General features: G+C 37.8%; 2 protein-coding genes and 2 long non-coding RNA genes across 7 annotated transcripts in view; 2 read left to right on the forward strand and 2 right to left on the reverse strand.

Annotated features, from left to right (window-relative positions):
• LOC105353982 (uncharacterized) overlaps positions 1-12,329 on the forward strand; it is a 64,488-nt gene extending 52,159 nt beyond the window's left edge. Inside the window, exons 4-5 of one of the 3 annotated variants that reach the window (XM_078946207.1) lie at positions 5,033-5,127; positions 11,597-12,329. In XM_078946207.1, coding sequence (XP_078802333.1) covers positions 5,033-5,127; positions 11,597-11,641 — 140 coding nt within the window. In that variant the 3' untranslated portion in view covers positions 11,642-12,329. Of the gene's footprint in view, positions 1-5,032; positions 5,128-5,300; positions 6,520-11,596 lie in introns of those variants that run through there. The other 2 variants (XM_023954439.2, XM_078946206.1) reach the window with 2 other exon arrangements.
• LOC144991938 (uncharacterized) lies at positions 490-1,152 on the forward strand. The gene is made up of 2 exons (XR_013655616.1): positions 490-709; positions 837-1,152. It is a non-coding gene; the product is annotated as an uncharacterized LOC144991938 (long non-coding RNA).
• On the reverse strand, positions 1,141-2,482 carry LOC144991939 (uncharacterized). Its single transcript, XR_013655617.1, has 2 exons — positions 1,971-2,482; positions 1,141-1,679 (listed from the first exon to the last, which is right to left on the reverse strand). It is a non-coding gene; the product is annotated as an uncharacterized LOC144991939 (long non-coding RNA).
• On the reverse strand, positions 10,166-21,010 carry LOC111947383 (uncharacterized). Of its 2 annotated transcripts, none has more exons than XM_023954434.2 (8): positions 20,844-21,010; positions 13,288-13,421; positions 12,783-12,905; positions 12,543-12,582; positions 12,424-12,456; positions 11,882-11,985; positions 11,570-11,701; positions 10,166-11,425 (listed from the first exon to the last, which is right to left on the reverse strand). In XM_023954434.2, exons 1-8 carry the CDS (start codon positions 20,893-20,895, stop codon positions 11,414-11,416), a joined length of 630 nt encoding a protein of 209 aa, XP_023810202.1. In that variant the 5' UTR covers positions 20,896-21,010; the 3' UTR covers positions 10,166-11,413. The 2 variants fall into 2 exon arrangements, with proteins under 2 accessions (XP_023810202.1, XP_023810201.1); XM_023954433.2 differs by having other exon boundaries at positions 11,566-11,701.
• Between the last annotated feature and the right edge of the window lie 35 nt (positions 21,011-21,045).

A 21,045-nucleotide genomic window follows, 5' to 3' on the forward strand; every position in this document is an offset into this window, starting at 1 on the left:
ATTTGGTGAAGCTGTAAATAAGAAATGTTAAGGTGCCCGTTTGCGTCTTCATTCTTCTTGCTGCAGACAGTTGCGGCACTTTCTTCACTTACTATTAGTATTATTTTTCTGAAAGTAGGGTGACCACACGTCCTCTTTTCCTGGACATGTCCTATTTTTCGATACTTATATGATAAAATAACATTGAACATAGATGAAATGTAATCATATTTGCTTCATGTATGCAGCTCTGAACACCAATTACTCTCGATGAAATATCTCACAAACTCACTTCACTCCTCTTTTTTACAAACTCAAATCTGGTCACCCTACTGACAGTTATAGTTTCATGTTACATTGATGTAGCAACATAAGTATGTCTTAATTTTAACCTATTTAATTTCCAGACCGCACATTATTCACAGCTGGGTCAGCAGGCTGATCCACCCCCCCCCCCTGGCCTGCACGAGTGGCTTGCAAAGATGGCACAGACCAAGAACACAGGTGGGTTTGTGATCAAATTATCATTATGATTTAAGAACGGATGTGTATCCATAACAACTGTAGATTATTATAAAAACACCCCCAGTAGTTATTACAGACTGTAATTTCTTTTTGCCTTTTATTTATAAGGGAATCCATCCTGAACCGGTTAGTGAGCTGGTGGTGCAAAAGCCCAAAACAGTTGGCTAAGACGGTCTGAGGTCCACACTGTACAAGGCATATACAGGTGAATAATTTAACTTTTTGTTGCTTTGTGAGAGCAAGTTAAGTTTAAATGTAAAAAAATTACATTAAATTTAAATGTAGTTATGCACTTATGTCTAACTTTTGTGTGTTGTGTTTCTCTTGTGTAGGACCACTGCCAGATCCATATCTGATGGCATCTGGAAGCAGATTATGCCAGGTGCAGCCCCAACCTCTCATGGCTGTGTTGGATGGGGTTTCTGAGATGGAATGAAAGAGAACTTGGATAGATATTATAGCAAATGCATGAATGCATACCTTAAATTACACTTATCTTGTCTTTAAAAATCAGTTCAGCCTTCTGTCTTACTGTTGATGATCTGTAATGTTCTTTTTTATTCTAAATCTTTGATGTTATTTGTGTTATTAATCAGTTGTTGTTACGCATACCTAAAAATATTAAATGAGGCACAATTTTGACCAAAATTGTTTTATTTGTTCATCTAATTATTTTTGTGAAGTCAAAGTCACATTTCAACAGGAAAATATTACGAATATAACAATTATATTTAACTAGATTTTAAGAATATGTGGAAACACTAAATTTTTCCATACTATTTGCACATTATACATTATTTACATACCAAACATTAATTCACTCTTCAACACAAAAAAGTCCTTGACAATTTGCCAAAACACGGCATTTAAGCCAGATCTGATTCACACCGCCCATCAGTGTGAGCGGCACAGAGAGTCCCTGATGTGAAAGGACTTTATCCTACTGATCACTCTTTCCACTATAATTCTGAGGCGGGTAATGGCTTGGGTTTGTTCTATTTCCTCCTTGCTGATGGAGCTGAAAGCTTAAAAGGTGGAATCATGATCTCAGATCCATTGTCAGTAAGGAGGTCTTCAATGAGGAACTTTTGTCCGCCATGACATCGTCTCCTGGCTGCAGCAAAGGAACTTGGCTTCTAAGTCATGGATGTAATCCAAAGCCTCATCCAGAGCACCTGTGAAGATAAAGAAATTAAAAATCAGTCTTGATATATTTATTCTACCTTTCAACACAACACAGTAATCATGTTTTGAAAAGTATGTTAAGTATTTAATTACAAATACATTTCATTTATTTTGGTTAATGACAAAATACCCAAAATTAATTAAATACATGTAATTAAAATAGGTGAGAGCGTGACCAGCTTTTATTATATACATTAATTTTTTCAGGTAGAAATGCATTTATCCAATAACGGTACACATAGTTGACTAACGTTAACCAAACACATTATGAACAACCTTACCTGCAGGTGGGTGTGTCACGTAGTCCTGATCCATCTTTACTGCCTTAGCTTAGCCACCGTGTCGCTATCTTCACAGCATAGCTGCATAGACTGACGTTTGAGGTTCTGTCATATACTGACTCCCTTCTCAAAGGAGCAGTAAAGTTTTTCCAAGGGAAAATACTCGGGACGACACCACTCTTCAGGCGACGAACGACGCAGCCGCACCACACATCCGGAGCGAAGTTAGTAAGTGCCGGCAGCAGAGGGTGCTACCTGTGTTTACATTAAAACTATGCCCTTCCTCTCTTCAGATCGCCTATATCCATTTGGGTTTCAGGTTTGGATCCACAGGAAAATAATGATATGAGAGGCCAGGCTGTTTTTGGTTGGAAGATGAACAGCCTGGAACACAACAGAAACTGCAACTCTTCGACTCTGCCATTCTTCATATGTGCCGCTATGCTAACAGGAAGTTGTTTTACACGTCATTGACGTATTTCCGGTCAAAAAATGCGGAAGTGTGAAAAAGGTCTATTCCTATTATTCTCACATTGCGGCCACTGCTGCCTTATTGCATCATATCTACTGCTCCTCTTCTTGCTTACCCCCCCTTTCCCCCTCTTATGCCCATTTGCCCTTCCTGCATTAGTGGAGGGCCTAAAGTGACTTCCACTCACCGTCACGTACGACAGATGCAAGGTGGAAGTGAAAACCGGCTTATATCCCTGATTTATGAATGGATTCTTTGGTGACGTGTTGAGATGTTTGGCTGCAGCTCTGTGTGAGACACACATCTGAAAACGCTGGAGGAGAAACGGTCATTTTCTATTCAGTCTTCACAGGATCCTTTGACTGGATGAAGCAGCCATACAGCTCAGCATCAGTTCTAGGAAATGACACAACGTTACCGTAGCAACAGGGAGCCAAAGAAGTTAAACAAAATCATTGTTTGGTGCTAAATGTGGAAGATTTTCTTTGGATAGCCTTTGACTGCTACCAATGATTTACTCATTCTGGTCATTTACACGATTTCAACATTTCCCACAACAATAGCTGTGTGAGCAGAACTTTTCAATCTGGACTTTGATAAAAACAAAGACAGAGATTCCTTTGTGTCTGTCTTCCATTCCTGCTGTATATCAGCTTTGTGTTCATCTAAACAGGCCCACGTTCCTCACTAAGTGAGTATAAACAGGTTTAGATACTGTCTGTTGATGCTACGTTAAGCCAAAGTGTGTTATGTTGGTGTCCATGTGGATAAACACTGACTGAACTCTCCCTCAGTGTCAGATCACAGTGAGAGTTTATATTACTCATAGTTACAGTTGTGGTGTAGCAGAGATGAAGAGCTGCAGCCGCTGATGTGGTTCAATGTTTCGACATAACAGGGAGCAGCTGTACAGTTATCCGCTACATTACCACACATTCCTGTAAGCTGTTTCCTCGCAGCACGTCACCACAGTCTGTGATCTGCTTTCTGCTGAAGTGGTGTCATGCAGCCGTCCACACTCACACCGAAAGCCTTCATGTTTTTGTCCTGACGTTTATCAAGACGCCTTGGGAAAAACGCCAATTTCCCATTCTCTTTGCAGCCATGGACACATGGATGTAGTTCAGGAAAGGTGACGGCAAAGGCACATCTCCATGCAGACTTTGCTGAGTCATTCACAGAGTGTGTGTGTGTGTGTGTGTGTGGGGGGGGGGGGTTAAACTTGATGTGGACTGTATTGTTTGGTTTGAAGTGGGTAATACATGATTGTTGATCCATGTAGATGTTGGTGGCTGAAGGAGTTGGTTTGTCTGTGAGAACTGCAGCAGGTTTTTCTGTCAGAAACCATTCATGGGTGGAAATGTGCAGCTATCATGTAGGTGGTTTCCATCTGCACGACCTCACAGCAGCAGGTTTTTTCTCCTCCTTTTGATGTGTCGGAAAAAGTGACCAAAGTATTTTTAAGTGCATCCGAGGCTTAATTTTGTTATTTAAAATTCAACTTCCCTCCCCAGGCCCTCCAGATCTTTTTCTCACTTGCTGCTCAGATCTTCTACTCGTATAGTGTCACTTATTTCCTCAAACTTTTTCTTTTGCTCTGTGCAAACAGTGCCAGCTACTTTCAGCATAGATTCTTTTACAAACTCCTCTCCTGTGGTCTTTTCCAAAGCAACAATGCTGCTGGCTTCTGTCACCGCATCACTGGATTTAGTCATTTTTGTAAACATTGTCTGCTGTGCAGCATAGCCTCGTTGTACTTGTTGGAGCTTATTGTTGCCAGACCAGCTCTGACCAGCTCCTTCAGCTGACCAGCTCCTTCAGCACCAGACTGTTGCACCCTCAGTGTAAGAAGGAGCGCTACCGCAGGTCATTCCTCCCCGCAGCCATCAGACTGTACAACACTGTGTTACAGGGACACTCCACGGTCCCAGGGTGTTTTTTTCATTCACTCACTTATTTATTTTCTTTTGTTGTAGTTGTTGTTTTTCAATTTTAAATTGTTTTTTATTCCTGAACAGTTGTTTGTTTTTGTTTTTGGTGTGAACTTCATTAGTTATTTCTGTATTTTGAAAAAAAAAAAAAAATTGTAATGTTTTTTTTAGTTTACATGTTTTGCAGACGGCGTGTTTTTTACACCTTTGCAGCTGTATTTATTTAATATTTAATATTTATTTCTTTATTTAATAAGAATCTCATTTTTGATAATAATTTTTCATAATAATTTTAGTAATATTTTTAATTATTTAATATAAATGTCATTTGTGATGTCCTTTATTGATGTTATATTATATATATATATATATATATATATATATATATATATATATATATATATATATATATATATATATATATATATTTCTGTCGGAAGTTGGATATTTTTATATGTTTATTGTTTCAAGATTGTAAGCCTTGTAATTCATTTTCAACATTTTTTTATGATGGGAGATGATAGAAAAAAATGATTTTTTTCTTCCACCTGCCTCTAGTGGTCTGTAGAGGAACTGCAGCATTTGATAATTCCTGCTTTGCATCAAAATGGGGACTGAATGATAGATTTTGTTGTTAACTCTGCTTGTTTGTCTTACAGATGATCCCAAATGGAGGATCGGTATCTTCATCTCAATCATCTGCCTCTTCTTCCTCATAGCGGCAGTTTTGTTTCAGTTCTGGAGATCTAAAAAGGTTTGATCTTTTAAAGTCTTATCTTTTACTGTTTAAAGAAGATAATCTACTACTGCTCCCATGTTGACCGATGCCCCGTTATGTTTGTCCACTTTAACCCAACAACTTCCTGCTGCAGTTGTTTGTTCATAGGTGCTGCAGGTGAAAACGTCATGTATGTGTTTCTGTTTCAGCGTCGCAGCAGCAAACCTTGTTTCCAGAAACTAATGAAGAGAGGCGGAGCCAGCAATAGTAGCAGTATTGAAGAGGGAATGACGTCACCATAACCTCTGTCGCCCATGGCAACCATGTCCCAGTACTTAATGAGCTCAAAGGCCCCTCCCCCACGTAGAATTAGAGTCAACAGAAGAAACTTAAAAAGTCTGAATTAAAACTGTTAATTGAGGACTAAAAGTAGAAAAAACAAAAGTTAAAAATACAAAACAGCAGCTGTTACAAATGTTCTTTTACATTTGGTTTGTTTTAGGTAAAAAAAAAAATTCATGTCTTTCTTTCTTTCATTCACTTTGAGCTGATCCTGATTTGATCCTTTTTTTTTGCAACCAAAGCTAAAAATGCCATTCTAGACCCATTCTGAAAATAGTATTTTTGGTGCTTTTATGCTCTTGGGCCATTTTTTTTTTTATAATGGAGGACACATCTAAAGAAAAAAGCATTTTTGAGTATTTCTTTATTCAAATTGTTGTGAATTGGAAGCAGACAAATAAATATCACTGGAAAAAGAGCTTCTTTGTTAAGTAGTAGCTACAATGGACGGGCCAGGAGCTTCCTGCTCTGCTCCATTCTGATGCATCCACCTGTAGACAAATAGCTCCATTATTTTCTCCGTCTGAGTTAGATAACTCCAATATTTGGGGTTGTGAGGGGCTGTAAGCTAGCGGGACAGAGCGTAAACGGAAAACGGGAAGTGGGGATGGCGTTGCTCCACTCCAACAGTATAAAAATCCTACAAAGGACACAGGTTTTTAATTTTGGCTAAAAAACAAGACCACGGGGAATGCTTTTAAAAAAGATGAGAAGATGATCAGACTGGGACTTTAATGCTAACCTAATGGGTAACTGTAGGTTTTTTCCCTCTAGGGGACACTGAACTTTGAATGTGACCTTGATATGTATTTATAAATGTGAAAAGCTAAAACCAGAATTCTGTTGTTGTAATATCATGAAGACAATTCTGCCTTGTTGGAACAATCCAAACTGGAATAAAACGTCTGTAATGAATCAAACTGGGTTGGATGTTTGTTAGGAATCACCTGAAACGACCTCAGTAAAGAACGGAGGATTTACAAATAAAGAGAATTAAGTTGAAGTTTTTCTTGTTCTGTTTGTTCATGAAATGTGTTCTGTGAGACCAAAACTATTAAAAAACAAAAAATAAATGTGAATATTTCATTGGAAGACTGAGATTTTTCACTGACATGAGATCAAATTGATTTAGATCTCTGGTGAGTGATGGGAGGGAGAAGTTACAAATGTAATCTGTTACAATAATTAGCTGTAGGATTACTAGTCCTTCTTAGCAACATTTGACAGGAGCAGACTGTAAGATTCCATACTAATTCTTCACATAACTAAAATCAATTCATGTTTGTGTTATATTATGTAATGAAAACAATCTTCTTTCATGCTTTACTCTGACTGACGGACTCTTGAGGGGATTTCCTCTGGGATTCCCCTCCAGACAAATCTAGTTTGGCTTCTTGAGGAAACATCACAGCCTGCAGAAGCTGCCTAGAAAATATCCGTAGCTGTTTGCAGACTAGCAATGAACACAGCGTCTAAGATGAACACTTTACTCTGACAGCAGCAATGCCACACCCTTTGTTCAACAGAAACTGTTGTGTGTTTGTTTTTTCTGCATCCACTGAACTCCATGATAACAAAATCCCAGCGCTGCAGAGAGCCTCAAACCTGGTTCAGGGTCACAGTCATACTAGCTCTGCTGCTTGACATGGTTTGTGTTTGCAGAGATCCATGATGGGGATCAAAATGGCTTCAACAATATTAGTTTTTAACATTAAAATCATTTTTTGTCTTTAAGTCAGAGGAGTGTGGCTGCTGTGGTGGTTCCTGACTGGTAAAGTTGTGAAACTGGGCCTGCTTAGATCTTCAATGCCAGCTCGTACTCCTTATATTGTATAAACGACATAGATACGCCGCTGAGTTTTTTCTTTGGGTCATTCATGAACCGTGGGAATATTCTCACTCTGATCTGCAGGTTTATGTGAGTCGGCAGCTTTGCAGATCTCCGCATGACGATAGAATACAGTTTTCAAATCACTGGAAGAGTTTCTGGACCTGCAGCCTCAGTGGTTCTGATTCTGGAAGAGTGTTTTTTTCTTGCGTGGCACAAAAAATGGTCGTGAAGTGGAGCTGGTTCATCCGCTGTGGTTTTGAGGGAAGCTGCAGCACAGATGAGAAAGGCTCATTATTTAACCTGTTTGCTGCTTCTGTTCCTGTTGGAACGGCTCCCAGTGTGTCAGACTCAGCAGTATGGGATCATCTGAGGGCCTTACCTTTATCAAGCATTAAAAGCTCCGTTTTGGATGAAGATGGACCAAAAGAATGTCTCTAACCTTGAGAATGTTCTGTAGTTTCAGGAAAGAAAGATAAAAAAAAGCTTCTGAAAGTCTAACCTGATTACTTAAAGAGGAGGAAATCCAGGCAGTTTCTGATGTAACCTGATATGCTTTTCCTTAAACAATCTGTGTTACTGCAGGATTTTAGTGATAGCTTTTAGACACTTTGTCATGTTTGCTTTCACTTTGAATGAAAGCCAAAAAATAAACTTCAGTGAGACGAGTGAGGTTTGATTCATTCACTAAAGAGTGACTCACTGCTGTGAAACGGTAACCTTCACTGTCAAAATACTTCCTACTCTTGGCTGTTTCATGAGTTCCAGATTTAGCTACATCCTAATGTTAATAGTTTTATACAAAAGCCGGGTCATGAGGTCATTTAAAAATTAATAGTACTTTAAACCAAACAACATTAATGTATGAAATAATTAATTCTTACATTAAAATCCAACTAAAAGCAATTTATGCCTAAAAACACAAGAAATGAGGTCTGTAATGATAGATTTGATCAAGTTTCATTAGTCAGTTGGTATTTTAAGCTGACCCTGGTGAACAGCTGTCAGGATCTCCTCTCTCTGAGATGAAACAGCCGTCTGACTTTGTTGTTTCATATTTGCTCTCGATTCGCCCTGAACCCTTTCACGCCATATACGGTTAATTGACCTTGAACAGAAAAAAAACACTTTTATTTAAATAGTGGTAAACTCAGGCATGAAGGGGTTAATGTCATGAATGACGTTTGTTGCTTTCATTCAACTTTCAAACTGTGAAGTTTGGAGCAGATCAACCAAACGTGCTCTGTGCATAAACTTCATTACCCACAAACCTTAGCAAGAAGTACTACACGTATACTTAAAAGTGGAAGTTTACTTTTGTATATTATCTATCAAATGTAAAATTTTGTAATTTAGTCTGAAGAAGTATTCAGTTAGCATACTTCATGTACTACATGTACATGGTCTATAGCAGGGGTCACCAACCCTGTGCCCGCGGGCGCCAGTGCGCCCGCGAGCACCCCTTGTGGCGCCCGCAGGGAATGCACCCAAAAAAAAATCTTTTTTTTTTTTTTATTGAAGCAAATATTCAACAAACAACCACCGCATGTCTGTCAATGACAACAATATCAATTCTGAGATAAAGGTAGACAAAGAAAACCCAAATATGTAAACAAATATAACTTAAAAAATAATCACTAAAAGTAAGGGTCTATTACAAAAGTTTAAATAGATCAAATAAATTACACAATTTCTGGACATTCTTATGATTCATGTAATGTAAAGATTTTGAGAATAGGTTGAGGTGGTTGAGTAATCCATTAATGTGAGGATTAATATTCCTGTCTGTTTTTATTTACATTTATGTTTAAAAAGTTAAAATTAAGTTAAAGTTTTAAAGGTTTAAAAGTTTAGCTTTAGTGTGTTCAATAAATATTTATCTTGTTCGGCTGCAACCTAAAGTCTGTTTTGAAATTAGGCTCCCTCTGCAACTGAGTTTGACCCCCCCCTGTAATACGAGTCTACAAAATTCATGCATGTTTTTGTGTGTAAAATGAGCAAATAAAAATAGGGCACACAAAAGGAAGTCCTCAAATTGTGTTTTTTTTTTTTTTTTGGGGGGGGGGGGGCTAGGAGGTTTTTAGTGGCGCCCTTCATACCACTTGGTGCCCATGAAATAGCCCTCGGTCTCAAAAAGGTTGGTGACCCCTGGTCTATAGTATACCTGCTATACTCGGGTATACTTCATAAACTTATAGTGTGTAACTATTTGCTGAGGGAATCCACCATTTCTTAACATTTTCTGGGAGGAAGTTTTCATTTGGCTTGATATTTTGGTTTGAAATATAACGTTAAAATTTATAAGCAGAAAGTTATTTTTAACTAAAAACCAAGTATCATCATCAAAGTGTTGATGAAGAGCTTGAAACCTCTACGGTCCTGAAAGCAGGTTCATGATCATCTGTCAATTTAAGTGTTTCTTCTGATAATCTGCATTTGACTCATAATCTCATGATCATTCAAACAAACTCCTACAAAAACAGACTTTGGGATTTCCTGAATCATTTTTTATATTCTCTCACAGTTGAAGTGTTTCTCTGATGAACATCACAGACCAAACTATTCTTTTTCTACAGAATCTGTCACTGAAAAATACGGTTTGGTTTTTTCGCCCCGCTGGGGGCTTTAGAGAGTTTCCTGAATGATCTCCTTCCTGCTCCATCAAGACTGTTGTGGTTCCTGCAGTTCTTCCGGTTCTAGAGCTGAGATGAAGAACAGAAAGATCACTTTCTACCACAGTGACCAGAGTGTAAGACTATATGTATTAGTAAAGAAATTCCGATTTCATGAATACACCTCACCATCAATAATAAGACTATATTTAACAACAGTGGCAATAAATAGTAAATATTTCACCTTTATGTCAGTTTAGCTAATGGGGAGTTAAAGACTCCAAGACAAATCCAGAAAACCCAGATAAAATTTTATTAAATAAACCCAAAAAAGATGCCAATAGATAAGACCACGAAATGCATTTAAGGAAAACAAACAGTGACTCAGCTGAAGACATTTTTTCATTTAGCTCTGCAGACCTCGAGGTGTAAACTGGTCTCTAAATGATAATCCTTCACATTCTGGATTAGATCTGAAAATTAAAATGTTAACAATGACACAGAGACGATGGCACACAAATTTCAAAGTAAAACCAAACGAAATATAAATATTTACATATGTAATAAAGAGATGCACATAAAACATTTAAAAAAGGTTGCCTACTTTAACCAAACATACATACACACGCATATTTTTGAGATATAGCTTATAGGTCCATCAGAGTATTTTGCTTAGAATAACCCAGAATTTAACAAAGAATTGGCCAAGTTAGTCTTATTTCTAATTTTTTAGTCGCATCTGGAAGTGCTTTACAGAAATGCTTAGGTAGTTTTAACCCTTGTGCTATCCTAGGCACTTTAACATTGGGAGTTGGGTCATCTAGACCCACTAGACAGTGCTCTGAACCTTTTTTCTTCAATGATTTGTGATCTTCACTGGTGTCCATGGATTACATGAAATCTTTCCACCTTTATACACCTTTGTCATGGTAGGGAGAACACGTCAATGGAAGGGTGGGGTCATATGAGACAGCACAAGGGTTAAAGTAGACTGAAACTTAACCTAACTCTAATTTAACTTAAAAGGTAATACAGCAAAAAATAAAAACGTTACAGTAATTGAAGCAGACAGCAAATGTGCTAAAAAAACAAGCAAAAGTTCAAATACAGTTGAATAACATCTCAGCTAAGCAGAAAAGTGCTTCCATCAGTTTGTAATATCACAGCTAAAGCAGCTTCACTCTGTTTGGTCACAATATGAGGTTCAACCAACAGATTTGATTCTGGCAAAGTTCTGAACCACAAATATGACAGAAAAGTGACTTCAAACAGTCCCTGCAGTGATTTAAAGACCTGCTCCAATGAAAATCGTCTTTTTGTTGTTCTTAACATGTTCTTGTGATCTTTGGGGTCTCTAAAATTAACTGTTATCAGTGGAAAGACTTGAGGGAAGTTGGGATCAGTTCTCCAGGTTCTGATCCAAACTTTGGCAGCACCATTCAGAATGTGCAGGCACAGTTACAGCAGTGCAGCCTGGAGGAGGTGCAGCCTTCAGGAGGTGCACCCTACAGGAGTCAGGCACTTTTTGTCGAGGGGGGAATCAGGTTGTCATCTACAGGATAATTGCAAAGAAACAAACAAACCATTTGAGAAAAAAAAGATTCATATTTTTGCAGAAATTATTTTTGTTCTTAAAAGTGACGATCTCGTGTCTTTGCAGTAAAAACAGGCTTTCATTTTCCTCTGAATTACCTACAGAAATGGAGACTTGTTCATTTTGTAGGTTTTCCTTGATGGCCTCTGCTTCACTCTGGGTCAGAGGCTGTGAAGGTTGGAGCCCGTTGGTCCGGGAGCTGCAACTGTTCTGAGACAGGAATCTACAGTCGACCTGTGGAACCAACAATTCAAGCTGATAAACTGTTGATGGATCTGCTGAACAGAGAGCTGCCTCCTCCAACATCAGATCAATAATCTGAACAGGCTGAGAAACGATTAGGAAGTGAGTAGCAGAGAGAATCAATGAGAGGTGACACTCAATGAAATCTGAAACAGTTTTTAAAACAACTACCTGCTTCAGAAGTCTTTTTCCAAAAATGAAGATTGTTACGATGAATATTCCAGGAAGGATTATTCCAAGAACGATGACAGCAATTCCCCAATTTGGAAAACCATCTGTCCAGACGGAGGAAAACAATTATAAAACAGCCTAAATGAATCTCTAATTGAAACATCATGGTTCTACTTGAGGTACTTTGTTCTTTTAAAAAATGTTTTCTTTCAGATTCCTGCAGCCTGTATTTGGGCACATGCACCCATAACGGGGGGTTGTCCTATATGAGTGCTGCAGGTTTTTGGGACATCTGCCCCCCCTTGGGGGGTTGTGGAGAGGAGTGGCTGCATCTTAAGTGTGTGCAGGTGTGTCCTGAAGTTCCCTTGAGGCTCTTACCACCTTAAGCTACATCATAAAAATGGAACGTACCATTGTTTGTTCATTTATTACCAGTAGAAATCCCAAATCCCCCCTTCAGGGCAGTTGTGACTAAGGCAAAAATTGCTGTTGTAATTTCTAAGAAAGTGGGTGTTCCCAAATATCACAGAGAAGAAACTCACCGGAATCTTTGGCCATCAGATCAGTGCAATTGACTGAAAGAGAGGGCAAAGGTCAAAATTTGGAAATCCTGCTGAAATTATTTAAACTTTGTGGAAGAAACTGATCCAGCATCACTCACCTTCACAGGTAGCAGTCAGTTCTGAAAGTGTTCCGTCTTTCTATTTTTGAAATACAAAGAGATGTGAGGTTAGAACTGAAATACTTCTATGACCTTTGACATTCCTGCAGAAAGTTAGGACATTTCACATCCTAACTTCAATCTGGATTGAAATGTTTTCTGTTGAACATGTCTGGAAATGTTCCACGTCTGCTGCATTGTTCAAACTCAGTAAACTATATAAAACATTAAAGTCCTCACCTCGTGCCGCTCCATGTTGTAGCGCAGGAAGTCTTCACAAACAAAAAGCTCCACTGAGTCTTCATGTAAGGACTTCACAATACTTGTGTTGTAGATTGACTTTATATTCACAATCACTTTACGCTAAAAAAGGAAAGAATTATTGAAATTGTTAAAACAGAATACTTTTACTCAGAGCAACAAAGTTATCCATATTCAGGACATCACGTGTGTGTTGTCCCCGTGATGCACTTGGTCGTTTTGATGTTATAGTAAAATTAACCTACAGGACATCAATCCAAACAGTATTTTCTAAGATAGATTATCGATTCATTTGATTTTGAAATGATTTTATAATAGTATAGGTTGTTTTGATTAACAACTTTCCTCAGACGGATCAATCTGGTTTGATAGTAGGAATAAAATTTGATTCATTGATTAATTGTAAGACGTCTATTCAGCACGATTGATCCTATGAGAAATAGTGACTTTGGCATTTCTGGAGGAAGATCAGAGCTTCACTTACATTCTTATCCTCCCAACAGGAAGAGTAGCCAGTTGAGTTGGGTTTACCAAAGATCTGGTACCAGAAAGATGTATCGATCTTTGTCACCTTACACGTTAAAACTGGAAGCTCTGCAGCATCCAGGATTTGAAAACCTGAAAAATAAACAGAAAAAACAAGGTTTAAGACATTGAATGAAACCAGCAGAATGAAGGTTTACCGGTAATCAGGGGTAAACAGACAGATTATGTGAGATCATTTACATATCAAGAGGATCATATCAACAGTTTAAATAGATGACCATCAGATTAGAAGTAATCTTCAAATGGACACGCCATGCTGCTTCACCTCTCTGAAAACAAACTAACCTTCAACTAAACCTGCTGGATGAAGAAACTCAGATAATACTTTTTTCCACCGTGAGAAGGTGATAAGACCAAATATGGATTTTTAAAGATAAACTTTTTTACTTTTGATCTAACTTAATTATTTACATCAGTTAAGATAAATCATATTTTTAGTTTAGTCATCTTAAAAATAACACGTAGTTATCAGACAGTTATTTAACTTTCATTCAAATTAATTCAGTTAAGTAGGTTTGACTTTGGTGCTGCTGTTAGATCGGCACCGCAAGGGATTGTGGGATATCATTCCCTTTGCCTGTCTGAACGGATTTGGGTTTAAGTGTGGCTTTCTGACCAAATGTGTTTAGTTGTAGTTGTTTTACTGTGTTTTGTCTAATTATTGGTACTTTTATATTTCATTCTTTCTGCACCAGGAGTGAGAAGGAGGGAGAGGATGATGAGTTTATATAGCACCCCTAGTGCTTAACTCAGTCATGTTAAAGTTGGAGAAATCATTGAAGACATATATTTGTGTTACAAAGCCATTTTGATTAATTCATTTTATAGTTATAAAAATGAGAATAGTAGTTCAAGAAGAACAATAAATTAAGATGGAAAAACATTTAATTGAATTTGTGTAATATGACATTTAATTAGATAAATATGTCAATTTGAGTTGTAAAAATATTGAATTGGATAGACGTAAGAAATTAGGTTGAAATTTTTTAACTCAATTACTTTATACCAATTGAATGAATTCATTTAGGTTGGATCTTCTTCTTCTTTCGGCTCTTTCGGCTTATTCCCATCAGGGGTCGCCACAGCGAATCATCCTTTCAGCCGAGGATGATATATATATATATATATATATATATATAGTCCATGGTGACTATATATATATATATATATATATATATATATATATATATATATATATATATATATATGCCCGTCACAATGAAAATAGAAACAAGATAGAAACTCGTGCTTTACTTTATTCTTTCTCGCAAGCAGAAACTCTTTCTTACTGAGACAGCCGTATTATTTTTTTGATGGACGCATAATCTTCATAAGCTGTTATTTAAATCTCCGACTCCGTCTCACTGAAGTATAGCGCTCTCCTTTTTTCTCCACGCATTTCCATGGTGACTCCAGAAATCGGCGATCCATTGAGAATGTCTTTATGTACTTGCTGTGTACATGCATTAAGCCAGGGTTACCAAGTCGAGCGTAATTACACTAACTCATATCCGGTCTTTTAGAACCCACATACCCAGAGTAAGCAAGTTCAGGCGGATTTCAGCCAGAGTTCAGGGTTAAAGTCAGGGTAGTTTAAACATGCTTCCTGGAATACACCCCTGGAGTGTCAAGGTCATGGAGTGATAAAAACGTAATGCGGCCTTGATCAAATTACTTCATTTTAAAGGCGGCATCAATGTGCGGCTTTCATGCGACAATTACAGTTGTTAGATGTTAGATGACTGTTTAGCTAAAATGACATTAGAACAACTGATAAAGGTAACCACGTTATTATTAATGCAAACGGCCATAAAACACAACCAACTGTCCAGAGTTGGACATTTTCACGAATGAAACGGATTATATATTTTTTTACAATTAAAATAAAATTAAGATTAGTTTTTCAAATAGGTAGATAATACTAGCAATAATATATACTGAGTTGGGCTGTGTCGATGTCTGAGTCCCGATCTAAGTTCCGGAGTTCTTTGGCATCAAGCAGAGACAGACCATGGGTGACGTTCAGTACTTTAACTTCACGTGTTGTTGTGACTTTTCCGCTTTTGGCCAAATAAGGGCAACGGGGAGGAGCTGGTTTGAAAGAAGGAAAGCTGTGAGGCGCATAGCCACTTACGCTACACGCACGGCAAAGAAACAAACCGGGACATGCTCCAACTTTCCCATAACACAACGAGTAAGGGCATTCTTCAATAGTTACATTTTAACGAAGCCTAAAATAGATTATGTCTCGGTTTGTGCCCGAATGAACGCTACAATACTATTCATTACCTCGTAAGTACTATACAGTACTATCATATGAGGTGCCGTGTAGGACATTATTCAGAATTAGCATTCACAAACACATATGAAATCTCTCACACACACTAGTGATGCTTGTATACATACAACTGAAAATGTATTCATTCACATACACATGTGAAATCTCTCACATACACATGTAAAAATGCTCTCACATACACATGTGAAAATGCTCTCACATACACATGTAAAAATGCTCTCACATACACATGTGAAAATGCTCTCACATACACATGTGAAAATGCTCTCACATACACATGTGAAAATGCTCTCACATACACATGTGAAAATGCTCTCACATACACATGCAAAAATGCTCTCACATACACATGTGAAAATGCTCTCACATACACATGTGAAAATGCTCTCACATACACATGTAAAAATGCTCTCACATACACATGTAAAAATGCTCTCACATACACATGTAAAAATGCTCTCACATACACATGTGAAAATGCTCTCACATACACATGTGAAAATGCTCTCACATACACATGTGAAAATGCTCTCACATACACATGTAAAAATGCTCTCACATACACATGTAAAAATGCTCTCACATACACATGTAAAAATGCTCTCACATACACATGTGAAAATGCTCTCACATACACATGTGAAAATGCTCTCACATACACATGTAAAAATGCTCTCACATACACTATCCAAAATGCTCTCACATACACTATCCAAAATGCTCTCACATACACTATCCAAAATGCTCTTACATACACTATCCAAAATGCTCTCACATACACTATCCAAAATGCTCTCACATACACTATCCAAAATGCTCTCACATACACATGTAAAAATGCTCTCACATACACTATCCAAAATGCTCTTACATACACTATCCAAAATGCTCTCACATACACATGTGTCGAGATAAAAGTCGAAATAAAGTTTCGAGATTAAAGTCGCAATGTTGCGCGCGAGAGAAAAAAACACGTAAATTTACGAGATTATTGTGGAAGTAAGCATGCAGAGCAGCAGGTGAACGCCGTGCAGCAGCAGAGCAGACAGACTAAACTTTGTTGAACAGGTGAGCTGAATGTTTATTGGTAACGTCCCAAATGTCTGGAGGCTCATTTGATTGATTTACGATTCATTAAAGTTTTATTTATTGATGGTTGGTTTGCAGGATCTCTGCAGCCCGATGATGAAGCCATCGGTGTCCCTGCAGCTGTCCACTTGAATCATTTCTTCCTCCATCAAAGACAAGATCTCTATGTTTGTGTGATGCTTCCGTCTGAGGAGGAGCAGCACTTTTTTGCCTTTTTCAACGTTGTAATGCTAATATAACAGACTATTTTCATTCATCTTTGTTTTTTAATGATCAACGGGTCGCTTCATCTGCAGGAATGGGCGTGTGTAGTACTGTTTACTTCCGCATTGGTGATCGGATGACAGATTCATGACGTAATGTGACAGATGAACTTCAGGTTATGTGAATGAAAAGGAGAATAAAGGCTGCAGCGGTCCTCTACACCCAAACGTGTCTCTGAGCTCCTTATTTTACAGATGAAAGTCCGCTTTACTGACGCCGAACCCCGGAAAGACTGCTACACGGAAAATAATCTGATTTTGAATCGCCAAAAGACTCAGAATCTCTTTGTTTTAAACCTATAATCCGGAAATAAAGCTTCACAAAAGGCTCCACATATTCATATTTCATCTTCAAGATAGGCTCCGATAAACAGACAACTTCAGGGGTTTTTCCTTGTTAATCTATGATTTTTTTCCCCCGTAAATTTACGAGTTTTTATCTCCTAATAAAATTACTTTTTTTTGTGACAATAAAACTCTGTCGTAAACTCTTAAATACAAAGCCACTAGCTCCCTCACATTAGCCATAACACTGAATACTCCTGAAAGACTCAGCTTCACTTCTCGCGCGCAACATTGCGACTTTAATCTCGAAACTTTATTTCGACTTTTATCTCGACACGAGTTTTTTCTCGTCATTTTTTTTGTGTCGACTTTTTTCTCGTCATGACGAGATTAAAGTCGACATGACGACTTTAATCTCGTCATGTTGGCCAGAATTTTTTTTCCTCACCATGGCCCTAAAACTACACCCGTGCTCAGTACTTTTTTCTTTAGGATGTTGTGCATAACGCGCTTGACACGGAAACAAACTGGCGCATTACCGCCACCACCTGGTCTGGAGGCGAACTACTCCTATTTAACGCGGAGAATGACACTCATTTGTCAGAGTAAAAACATAATAAATATGAACATTTTACGAAGACTATTTATGAATCTGCTGTGTTCTGATCATTGAAAACCTGACTGATTTATAAATAATTAAATTAAAAAACACTTTGGTGTTGATTTAATGTATTTGTTCAAAAATAAACCCCCAAGTTATTTTTTCATGCCAATATTTGTTTTTGTGCCGCTGAACGATTAACGGGCTCTTGCGAGGAGGCTTTTTTTTCTGTAGTTTTCTTACACCTTACTGAAAATGGCTTTGAATATGAATTTGTCCGTGTTCCTGGCAATAACTCAACCGTTTCTCGTGAGATCAAACTGAAAATGAGCAGATATGCAGCATCACAGCAAGGAGAAGCAGACGTCTCAGAAGATTTCCTCTGAATGCCCTGACCAGACATTAACAACTTGTTAGTTAAACTTAAAGTTTTTTTTTGTTAAACTTAAACTTTAACTTAAACTTTGTTACTAATCGTGCTCAAGGTTACAGTCTGTTGGGTAGGAGTTTAACATTCTTTTTCGAGGGAGTTGTGTAGTGTAACTACATGAAAAACTTGTGAGTTCAAAGTTTAGAATTTTTTATTCAGAGTCAAACCATATCACTTGTTTTATACAAAAATACTTTAATTTTTAAAAATGTAAATGAAAATCCACAAACCCAGACAAACAAAAAAACAAGATTTATCAGCATTCATAAATACTTCATAAACTGAAATGTAAGACATCAAAATAAATAAGACATTCAAAAAATGAGATTTAATTTCCTCAATGAAATAAGTAATGTTGCATTTTCCAGGGTCTTCCACGTGTCTGAGCTCTGAAACAAAATGAAAACAGCAATATCAGATCACATCTATTATATTACAATTAAACTCCTACTTTGATTTATATGGCAATAATTGATGTTATTGCCATCGTGAACCTCCCTCTACCCATCCTATCACTGCTTCATGCACACACAACGTTACAGAATAATAACCATTATGGCAATTGAACAGAAGTCAGAGAAACAATGTTTGGATCAATTGAACTGTAAGTATATCCATTTATGACCGCAATCAAGTGAGCCGTCATTTGTGGAACTGCTAGCCATCACTAACATTTTGCATGCGCATTGACATCATTTTAAGCTTCTCATTGAATGGTATATTAGTACATGAATAACATATCAAACGTACCATAATCAGAGACAAAAGTGGAGGCTTTAAATTGCCGTTCAGGTAAGAAGTTCAGGGAAATAAAAACACCTTAGACTCCAAAAATTTAACTTTATGAGTGTGTGTTTTTCAATCAATTGTGTGTTTTTCCATTTTTTCGACAGTCATTTTTCTTCAAACCTTTTGTGATGTTACTTAACATCCAGTAGAAGTTTTGCATCACCTTTCAAAAAAAAATACTGTTTTCTATGTTTCGCATGTTATAATCTGACTATATAACAAAAGCTTCAATTTGACTATAAAGAATTTTTTTCAACATTTTTCTGCAGTCCGTTTTATTCAAACTTGTGTTATGATCCTAAACATCCCTGGTAACAAAATTCCAGTGGAGGTTTGCCTTAGCTTACAATGGAATAACTAAGAAGATTTGACACGACAGCTTTACACCAGATGTGCTCTTCTACATGGAGTTTCATCATTTCTTTTTAGTACCATTCAATGAGATGCTCAACAACAGACAAAACAATCACTTTGAGTCTGTCTGGTTTATTATATTTCACACAAAATACCTTATCTCCCATTTGTTTTGCTTATTATAAAATTATAATAAAAATTATTTTTTTTTTACATGACAAAATATAGCTTACAATTGCACTCATTATATTCCTGACCACAAAAACGTTAGGTAATTGTGACATATTTATAGTATTACCACTTTATGCCGTCATTTGAGTAAGCTAAGCGCATGCATCGTAAACTATGATATAAAATGCGCATGTAAAATGTCAATGATGGCTAGTGTGACAGCATGTCGCCAGATGGCGGTTGACTTGACCGGTCATTTGCGACCACATAACGTCAGTTTAACGTACAGACACGCAGTTTCTGAAACAATATCAGAAATTCTATCTAGGCATATACAACAACAATGTTGAACTCTAGGTCGTTAATTTACCTTTACCTCTTTGTGCCCATACTCCACGAGCCAAAGGACTGCTGTACGTGATAACGTGGGGTGCGTCCGCTCAAATTCCTGGTTGTTGTTGGTGGTAACGGGACGCCACCACTGTGCCGAGACGGGAAAAGTGACGCTAGGCGATTATCCACCGTTTCCGTACTCAGGGACACGGGGGTCCCTTGCAGGGCTGCGCTTGTAGAGTTCGACAGGGTGCGAATAGTCTCCGTTGAAGCCAGGATATTAGTTAATAAAGCTGTCGCGTCGGCCAAAGTTGTTTAGGGGAACTGAGAAGACATATCCCAACCACTGCTAGTAAAATCCCGCTCTCTACCAACTTCCGTTTCCACTGAAGTGTCTTCCGTCGACCAACTTCTTTTATAACAATAAAGTTTAAAAAAAATCTGTTTCTACTGAAATTTTCAGTAGTGTGTGTGAGAGGATTTTGGATAGTGTGTGTGAGAGGATTTCACATGTGTTTGTGAATGAATATATTTTCAGTTGTATGTATACAAGCATTTCACTAGTGTGTGTGAGAGATTTCACATGTGTTTATGAATGCTAATTCTGAATAATGTCCTACACGGCACCTCATACTATCATGTCAGAAGGTACTACCACACGAGACTCGATGGTGCTTCATCATCACAGAAATAACACATTAGAACCTCCTGGCTGTTGTTGAACACTGAAGTGGATAGAAGTAGCGAAATCAATGCACGTTCTGTTTTTGACCACGACTCCACATGTAAAGTCCATGAATGGAAAAGCGACAAACCTAAAGATTTTCTGGGTCATGCTTTGAGTGAGAGAAGAAGTTTAAAGCTGTCAGAAAAAACGTACCGTTGATCAGAACGATGATGATGAAAAACATCAGACGCAGAAAACGAGCCATGTCCGCCGCAGCAACTCCCCCTGAGAAAAGTGAGCCCTGATTGAGTATGATCAGAGTCGGTGTTTCAGCTGACGAATAACTCCCGAAGGGACCCGCTTATCTGCTTCTTTTTTTTTTACGCCTATCTGCTTCTTCTGTTTGCAAGGGGCG

This window comes from Oryzias latipes, chromosome 4, assembly GCF_053564925.1.
Source record: "Oryzias latipes strain Hd-rR chromosome 4, Olatipes_Hd-rR_3.1".
Classification (NCBI taxonomy): Eukaryota; Metazoa; Chordata; class Actinopteri; order Beloniformes; family Adrianichthyidae; genus Oryzias; species Oryzias latipes.